Raw genomic sequence first — 9,788 nt, 5'->3', positions numbered from 1 at the left:
GATTCAGTACAAGGCACTGACCACAACTCCTTTTGAGAGTAAGAAAATGCTGAGAGTTGAGTCTGTTCTTCATAAGGCTGAGGGGGAAAAAAATTCAGCTGTGCCAATATTTCATCCATATTTCTCTCTATTACAGTAGTTTCTGAAATAAGCAAAGATTGTTTTGCTTTTCTATTATACGGTCTACTTCACTCTTATTGTGGCAGCCAGGATGGTTTTGGAGATGTGGGACTTGATGACCTCTATATTTCAGACAGTAGTGTGTTTAACGTCCCCCCCCGTCCCAGTCTCAGATTTATGTCCATTTTTTTTGTAACTTCTTTCAAGATTTAAAGTGAACATTTGTATGTTATTGATCATTTGGTATTTTATATTTCACAGTGAGAAACTTAGTAGTTTTACAATACAGACAGGATGAAGCACTGTTCTCAAAGGCAACAATTCACTTTGGGATTATGTTTAAGTTTTCTTTCCTGGTAAAGAGATCATGTTATCTGCTAACTCAATCAATTTATTTGGGCATAGGAAAACTTTTATTTTAAACATACTAAAATATTTGACAAAAAAAGCATACAGTATTTTATACTAAAAGAATAAAGATTTTTATTAAGCACTGTAAGTTGCATTCAATAGCCTTCAAATACACCACACCACAATCCATCTACAACCAATCAAACCCAACAGTAGTTCATTCTTGCACAATCCATGAGTTGGGGCAGAACTCCCTTCAACTTACATTAAGATACCTACTTAGCTCTTGCGGGCAGGGAATGGGGAATTACACCTCATTTCTGATCACTAATGTGTGATGAAGAGCATCAGGAGAATTATATGAAAACGAATATAAAGAAATGATTCTGATTTTGAAGTACATTAAGTTTGGAAACACTAACAAAAACATCAAAATGATACAGGTATATTTGCTTATACTAAATTCTTGATGGGAAAGTTCTCAAGAACAAGCCATTTGTTTCCTGCTACAGAAGGGGGGTATTTTTTTTTTGAAGATCAAAGCTTTTTTTTTGTTTTTCACAGATTTCATATTTGCTAATATGAAGGCATAAAACAGCAACAGAGAACAATAATGCATACAGCAATGAGTACACCAGGGTAACGTTGATATTCAAAACGGCTAGATAATTTTTTTTAAGTTTTAGAATAAATGCAACAGAGGTCAATAATCACAAAATTTTAAGGTTAGAGCAAGATCAGTCAATGACTAAACATAGTTAACATCTTTTATAGGACTATTACTGATTATTAGCTTTTCTTGTTTTGCAAATGGGCACAGTACTTGTAAGAATGGAAGAAAGAGGACAATAACATGCATAATATTAACTACACACTTTAAAAATTATGAACCATGCAGAAGTTTAGCTCAAATAGTAGTACTAATGGTCTACGTCTGATTCAAAACCACATAGTTCATTGATCACGGATGCATGGTATTAGTCACAAAAAGTTTCAGAACACATTGTGTTTATTTTGAAAGGTCATTTGTATCTTCTATGATTTCAAGTTTATCTCCATTTAACTTGCTTGTAAAGTATGTATGATGTATATTTAAAATCAGCAGAACTGCAATATTACTCTATAATTTTTAGTTTCGATAGTTTGCACATTTGAACACAAAAGAACCACATCAACAGTGATGAAATTTAAGAAAGAAAAACTGTGGTTGTGCCTTTTTCCCCCCATAATCATGAAATCAAAGCCTTAAAGAAAGCTTTATTGTGACACAGTAATGCAAAATCAAATATAATGGCATACATATGGTGCCAAGTACTAAAAATTATATTTTAAGCTATATATACTTAAAGACTGCCAAAATTTGTTTTCTTTATATTTCAAGAAACAAAACTACAAGCTTTTGTCATAACCAGTTTAAACTTTATGTATACTTCATTTTAAGTGCGGGAGTCAAATGCTCTTCATTCTCTTTCTTTTTTTGTTTTATTGTAGCATTTTGACTACAACTGGTTAAAACTAAAAAAAGTGTTGTTTAAATCTCTGACATCAAAGAGGGATCCGAATTTCCAAAGTCCTCATTTTTCTCTTACGGAAAGGAAAAAATGTACGTAACTGTAGGCTCTCTTTCTTTCCAGATATTCCTAATCCTGACCCTTCCCAACATCCTTCACCCTCTATAAAAAATAAGTTTACTCTTCTTTTTTTAAGACAGTGGCCTCAAGAGTATCATCTTTATGGCAAACACTGTCTGCATTTAGTGCATTTAAGTGAGGATTTGTATTGCACATTTTAGAGTCATTACTCAAGGCACTTTCAGACTGGTTGGAAGCCCTGATGTCTCCTGTATTCCCATTCATCTGGGAAGCTGGTTTTTCCTCATTCACTACTCCATTTTCAGCCAGGGATCCATCTGAAGACACAAGTGAGGATTTAGATTCCTCTGATTTTGACTTAAGTTCTTTGGCTACTTCTTCTGCTGAAGCAGCATAAGGAGGTTTGCCCTATTAAAAAAAAAAAAATTAGGACTCTACATTTGTGATTAAGGTGTCACTATTTCCAACAGCATGCAAAAAGTAACATTGAGCATTCCCAACAAATACTGGAATAACAAGAATTACCATATGAAACTAAAGTCCTAAATTAGCACAGATTTGGAATAATTATAGTCCTTAAGAGAGATTCACGTGAATGCCTTTTAGTCCAGTTTTCTGAAGTCCTCATTGTAAATTGCTCTTTTTGCCAGGTAGAAGAAAAGGTGGCATTCAGACTATACAGTTAAGTCAGGAAATTCCAATATTAAGATTCAGCACACAACCTTAACTCTGCCTCCTTGTTTACATGCAACAGTTAAAAGTCATTACATACTATTTCTCAAATACAGTACAAAATACTTCTCTAACACTTTGAGGTATGGGTAGAGTCAGGTAGCTACTACATACTATGCATAAAACAGATTATGACAGTGACACAGACTCATGTGAAGTGCACAGTAAACTTTCAAAACATACAGATGAATCAGAGAAAAGCTACAGTTTTGGGGGGTTTTGGAATAAAACAAAATATTTTTCAACAACTACAATAAATTTCATATCCAAAAAAGCATAAAAACCCCATCAGTTCTACAATGAGGTTGATAAAAGACACTAATGTACACTGTAACACATCAGATGAGTCATCAAGCCCAAGCACTTAAATGAAACAAAATGAAATAGTTCTATATACTTTAGGCAGGGGTGGGCAAAATGCGGCCCGGCCCACCAGGCCATTCTATCTGGCCTGCGGGCCCCCTAAAAAAATCTAGAAAATTAATATTAATCTGCCCTGGGCTGCCTGTCATGCAGCCCTTGATGGCTTATTGAAACTCAGTAAGTGGCCCTCTGCCCAAAATAATTGGTTCGTCTCACACACACACACACTTTCCCCCCCAAAATAAATCTTGAATCCAGGAAACAACTGTTAATATTTTCAATTCTGAACATAGGGGCTTTTTTTGATTTAAAAAACCCTATAATCACTGTATTACTACTATTATAATAGTAATAATATTACTATTATTTAGCTTGCTAGCAAAGTACATCGTAACAATCTGTAGTAAAACTAAATAAGTGGGTTTACATTTGAGTAATAACATTTCTATCAATTTTCTTTTCTGGTTGTATTTTGAGGATACTAAAGAGAAATACCTTTTATTTTTAATAACAGCATTTATTTTCCATTTTAATTTTACACATACATGCACTTCAGTTATGTCACTGGGACCCACAGAGTTAAAATGTTGCTTATTGTGAGTAAGGCTATCACAGAATCTGGCCCTACTTGAACAATGGAAGATTTACCCTAGGGCAGTTAAAAACCACTGTAAATGATGTTGTAGCTGTAACGCTCCAGAAATTATGTGAGGAGGTGAGGGTATCTTAGGATGATATCTTTTATTGGCTCAATAAAGAAATCACTCCAAAAAATCGTTAATTATCCTTGTATTTCCATGCTTCAGGTATTCAGCTTTATAAAGGATACAACTGATAAGCATATTGTCACTATTTACTGGAACTAGAATAAGGTCCTTTGTCTATGGAATCTATCTCTTGCATACTCCTCTTTTAAAACTTTTTTTTCCTCTAAAGAAATTGAGACATTGTTTTAAAAAATCTATTAATAAATGACAGGACAGTAAACACAATAGCTCAGCAGATAGTTTACAGGAACAGCCATCTTTCCTCCTTGATCTCTAAAGCAAAGGCACAATTCTAGCTCAAGATGTTTGTAACACCAAGTGTTTACCATCTTCACTTTCCACATCATTTATAGAAATCAATGGCAAACTGGCAGAAAGCCCAAGTAGTGCAACAGCATGGAGGCTGATCTAGCCTCTTGCTTCTAAAAGTTACTGTCTCTGAAAGCATCTTATGAAACCAGCAAGCTTGGACAGCTGCTGCATGTACTTTATTGTTTCTATGGGTAAACACAGACCTGCCATCACTAGGCTTGTTGATTTTGTAACTTTCCTGAGAGCTACAACTGCTGTGAATTAAAATAATAAATACAGACTGTGACTCAACCAATTTATTGAATAGAAATTGAGAGGGAAAATTAAGAAAACTGAAGCTAACCCCCCCCCCCCCCAATTAATATGCAGCCACCATATACAGTGAAATTTAAATCAGTCTAATTCAATGGAATTTAATGAGAAGACAGATAGTTTTATTTAAAATTAGGAGTTCCCTCATCACCCACAAGAGAGCACTCCTCTTCCATTTGAGGTGTGTACACACCACCTACTAACCTTCCTATACTGATATCCATCTGATAACTTTCAGAGCCATGTGATAACTTTTATCAGGCACTTCTGTCCATCTCATCTACTGACTAATGTATCTCCCTGGGAAACTGGTGAGCAACTGGAATGAAAAACTTAGCAAAAAACAGGGGAAGTGTCAAGCTACAGCAAACTGCAATTGTATGTGTAACACTAATTTGCTCTAGCCAATTTGGTTTAAAAAAAATCAAGGGAAAAATGAAGTGGACTTTTCAGTGGACACCTCCCCACCCAATCCTTCATCTCTGATTATGGACTCTTAATGTCACTACCAAACAATACAGCAGCACACTTGCATATGAGGCAAAGATTATTCCATAATTTCTCAGAAGTATTCAGAGCATATATTCCAAGGTGAAACTCTGTAGAGGGACCAGGATCCCACAGTGAAAGTTACAAGGGGGAGGCAACAGAATACAAATTGACAATTTACTTCAGCTTTGTTTCCACCTCTTTTATGCTTTTTTATGTTCTTTTCATTTCAGACTCTATATCACTTTCCTTCTCAGCCTAACCTTCATATGAAAGAACATTTTTCTCCTCTAATTCCATCATCAAATTTGTTTATGAATAAGATGTACCATGGGCCATATCACCATCTATCTATACAGCTTACAGTTTCAGTGAACAGCAAGTACTATGGTACCTAAAGGTAGTGCTGTAATTCAGCCTTCTCCCCAAGAGCTATGATCACAAACACCTGTTGGCTTAGGAAGCTTGTAAACTACTGTCTTGGAAGTAATTCACACCACTATTACCTGCATTGCTCCCTGGCTTTTGTAACCTCTCCCATAGTACCTTCCACCTCTTCCAAATGTTCTTATCACTGGAGTGGAAATAATTCCTCTGGGACGCCTAGGAGCGGTAAAAGGAAAATGGGGAAAAGAAAAATACATGTGACCTTTGTGGTAAAATACCTTAAACCAAATAAAATAAAGGTTTTGTTAAAACAATTTATTCCTAAGAAAAGTAGAACATTCTATAGTAACAACCAGTTCAATATCAATCAATTCAGTATTTTAGGAATGTATTTCCTGTGAAAGTATAAATCACCATTTTTGTTTTCTTAAAAAATAGCTACTACTCTGATTCACTTCAAGTCAAGCAATGATGAAGTACTTTTAAGCTCTGCAAAAGTGCCTTAAAATGAATATAAAATGGTCATTAAAACCCATAGAAATACCATATATAAATCAGCCTGGCAACAAGTTATTATGAACTATATTTATAAGACTATCTTTTCCATTTACTGAAATGCAAGGCCTATAAACAAAGATAAAAATATTATTTTTAAAATGTGAAACAGCTCAAGCACTGGATTAAGTACTATCATTGCTGAATGGCTATGGAAAGAAGGGGACAGGCTTGAACCAACCCTGGTACAGGTTTAATGACAGTACCATTACACTCCAAGTTACATCCAGCTTTGGGTTGCTCTCAAGTGAAGACCTCCCATCTTACAGGGCATTCTATCTAGCCATATACACATACATGTATGTGACATACAAATGGCAACAGGTTGCTCCACCTTCACTCCAAGCATGTAGATCAGTGATTCTCAGTAAGGATGCCATAACACCCTGAGGTGCCTTTTAAGTGGTGATGCTTTCAAGGGTGCTACAAAATATTAGCACTGTTAGGTTTACAAACATAATTCACAAGATAGACCCAACCATTTCAAATAGAAAACCACAGTTGTGGTCTTTTGAGTTCTTTGTAACAAAATCTCTATTATTTTTCTGTAGACAAAAAGAGTGAAAACTAAGAGCTGGCATTTTCCAAGGGGTGCCTCGAATCTATCCAGGAGGGTCTTGAGTCTAAAAAAGTTGAAAACCACTGGTGTAGATCTAAAACCAAGGGGGCGTGAGTTTAGGACTGGCCCCTTTAAACCTAGCGGAGAATGGAAAACAGGACTTCCACACCTGACCAGGTAGAGAAAACGACTTGGAACCACCTTAATGCTATTTCAAGTTTCACTAGCTGCAGCTGCCACCAGTGAACCATTCTGACAGCTGGCTATCACTGCAGCACTCCAACAATAGTTACTTTCTTGCACAAGCAAGCTCTATGCCAGGAAAGTCTCTGGACCAGTGATTCTCCACCAGGATTCCACAGCACCTTGGTGTAACACAAGATCTTTCTGAGTGTGGTACAGGGTGCTATGCACTATTAACACGGTTACGTGTTCTAACACTTACTTATGATCCAGAAGATAAACCCAGGGATTTCAAATAGGAATCGACTGTGTCAAAAACATTCTGATCTGCTGTGGTTTGAGATCTTTGCAACAGAAGTGATCTACTTTTTGTATTCAAGAAAGGAGTGAAAACTAAGAGCTGGGGATTTTCTAAGAGGTACCTTAAGTCTGAAGAAGGGTTACTAGAGCCTAAAAAAGGTTGAAGAATCACTGCTCTAGATAGCTGATTTTGCCAGCTTAAAAGATCACTTTGTATTGCTGAGGGGCACAAAACTGCTTGAGCAGGAAGCAAAATCTGGTCCAATGATTCCAGTTAACCACGTTTTTACAAACTGTGATCATTCTTGGTATCTTATAAAGATCTAAATGATAACTACCACAACAGTTTTGATTATTCATTGCCATACCAGTCTTTGTGCTCCCCCACATTCTTCATCCAAAAAATAATAAATAATGGAATTAGAAAGAAAAAGGGAAGTGGCGGTTTTTTTCCTTTTTTATTTTAAAGTAATATCTGACTCTTCCTATTGTATTCTGGTATGCATCATTCTTTTGGATTTTAAAGATTACAAAACAAACCAGTCTCATTTAATAATTGTAATTAAGCTGGTATGTACGCGCTCCAGACAGCTAAGAGGAAGATTTTTGTAAGTCACATTCATAGCTCACTGGATACTGATGGATCACAATTAATCAAACGCAAGTCAAACTTAATATAAATGGAGAAGACAGAAAATTAGGCTGCAGAGAACAAAGAGAAAAGGTGAAGGTGACTTAATCCACTCCACTAAAATAGTACTGAAGAGAGTTCTAAATACATGGGACAAAGCAATGAGGCTTGGGGTCACTATCTCTGAACATCAGCTGAAGGATAACTATTCCCTCTCACTAGGAATCAAGCTCAAAGATGAGGTTGCCAATCATTCATTTTTTTTGTTAAAGAAAGCACTGAAAACAGTGTTTACTTTCTTTTGGCCCTTTCTATGGGCTGCTACGGTGAATTGGTGACCTCTCCGCAAACAGCATTTTCCCCATTCTAAATGAACCATTTTTTGTAACTCTAGATGTAAAGAGGTTAGCATCAATTATGATCTGACTGATGAAGGCAGGCCTGGCACTGTAAAAAGTTACATCCCATCCAAAAAGTTGAATCTCTGATGTAGGGCAGATGGAAATCATGCATCGCCCTTCTTCATACCACTTGGATGGTATATCTGCATTTCTCTGCCATGTACAGGTAGGTGTGATTATATCCTTGCAGTTATTTCCCCAGTACTTCCAAGGATAAGCAGTGAAACTAAGCGTTAGCCTTAAGCTGTAGTTTATGTTTTGACTATATCAGGGGCATCAAAGTCTCTTGGGCCTTGAGGCTGAATCTAGAGGTGGAGGCCTCCTTGCAAGACAGCAGCAGGGGCTATTGCTTGCCCCCTCACTACGGTTCTATATATGGGAATTCAGTTACAGGCCCTTCTGCTCATCCTGCCCTCAAACTCCAGGCCCATCCACAAGCCCTGTGGGTCAGGTGATACAGATCTGTGGGCCATAGATTTGATACTCCAGACTTATTCCTCCAACAGACGTTCAGTTTTAAGTGTGATGGGATCTAAGCTACAATCCCAATAATTGTGCCCCCTAGTATGCCACATGTGCATGGCAGGACGCACAATTTTTGGATTGGGGATTAGATCCCTATCATGCCTTAGTTGTCATTGCAGAGGGAGCCTGAGATAGAGATAAGTATTAAAAAGTCCAGACATACCATGTGATCTCTATTGCTGTTTCTGTCTGCCTTTGAAGAAATAAAAGAATCCAGAAATCACTGAATTACATGAAGAATAAATTTCAGGGTATTGCACTTACCCTCTTGCTGGTCCTCCAACAGAAACTACCTGTAGAGGAAATGGCCCTCTACCTCCTCGTCCACGCCTGCTTCCAGCCCAGTGGCCGACTACAGTGCCGGCAATTTCAAGTTTCCCTCCCTGAGAAGGAATAGGTTGGACGCCTGTACATAAAAGCAAAATCAAAATTTGTTCTTTATAATCATAAAACTAAAGTTACTAATGAGTGGAAAACATGCTCCAGCAACCTCCAGTACAAAAACTGTACTGAACTGCTATAAGAATTGCTTTCTCTTTGGATAGTAGATATCCAATTTTCATGGTATGATTGTTTAAAGGAATTAAAACTAAGATTCAATTTTAGGGGGCCTTCATCTAAATAAATACATTCTGAACTAAAAGAAAAATACTATGATATTATTACTTTAGGTTTAGGAATTTCAAACATGCATAGGTGACAAGAAATTTAAGTGCAATTTTTCAAAATACACAGACCATTTCCCCTTCATGTTTACAAGATGGGGGAATTGGGTAATACAGGAGGAATTGTTTTTATATTTTGTTGTCCCAAATACAGTTCTATATGTAATTCCAGATATCAGCATAAAAGACACAAAGGTCATTTACTATATTTAAACTTCTTATGCTGAATTGTCTTTACAAATTCTAGAGTACAGTAATATAGAAAAACTGTATTTAAGTTTACTAGATTATAAATTCTATATTTACCTTTAAAAATATAGGAAACAAATAACTTAATTATCCCAATAGCTGAGAAAGTATCAGTTTCATGCATGTTTTAAATGTGCATTTTATATCCCTCTAATGTCCTTAAAACTCATGCTGGATCAGGGCATAACAGATATTTCCAGAAAACCAGATAAGCATATTAGAGCCAGATGTCATTGGTTATGAACCATCAGCAATGAAAGGGTTAAAAACGAGCATTTATGCAGCTATAATTAGT

The 9,788-nt window shown here is 36.4% G+C and overlaps 1 protein-coding gene across 3 annotated transcripts in view; it reads right to left on the bottom strand.

Annotated features, from left to right (window-relative positions):
* Nucleotides 1-578: 578 nt before the first annotated feature.
* The window catches only part of FAM120A (family with sequence similarity 120 member A), a 70,765-nt gene continuing 61,555 nt past the window's right edge, over nucleotides 579-9,788 (bottom strand). For all 3 annotated transcript variants that reach the window (XM_006271521.4, XM_059715514.1, XM_006271520.4), the window contains 3 exons: nucleotides 8,844-8,985; nucleotides 5,545-5,641; nucleotides 579-2,471 (listed from right to left, as the gene is read on the bottom strand). In XM_006271521.4, coding sequence (XP_006271583.1) covers nucleotides 2,160-2,471; nucleotides 5,545-5,641; nucleotides 8,844-8,985 — 551 coding nt within the window. In that variant the 3' untranslated portion in view covers nucleotides 579-2,159. The remainder of the gene's footprint in view (nucleotides 2,472-5,544; nucleotides 5,642-8,843; nucleotides 8,986-9,788) is intronic.

The sequence above is a fragment of the Alligator mississippiensis genome, chromosome 12 (genome assembly GCF_030867095.1).
Source record: "Alligator mississippiensis isolate rAllMis1 chromosome 12, rAllMis1, whole genome shotgun sequence".
Taxonomy (NCBI): domain Eukaryota; kingdom Metazoa; phylum Chordata; order Crocodylia; family Alligatoridae; genus Alligator; species Alligator mississippiensis.
The sequence above is the reverse complement of the archived record's forward strand: the minus strand, read 5'-3'. Positions and strand labels throughout refer to the sequence as shown.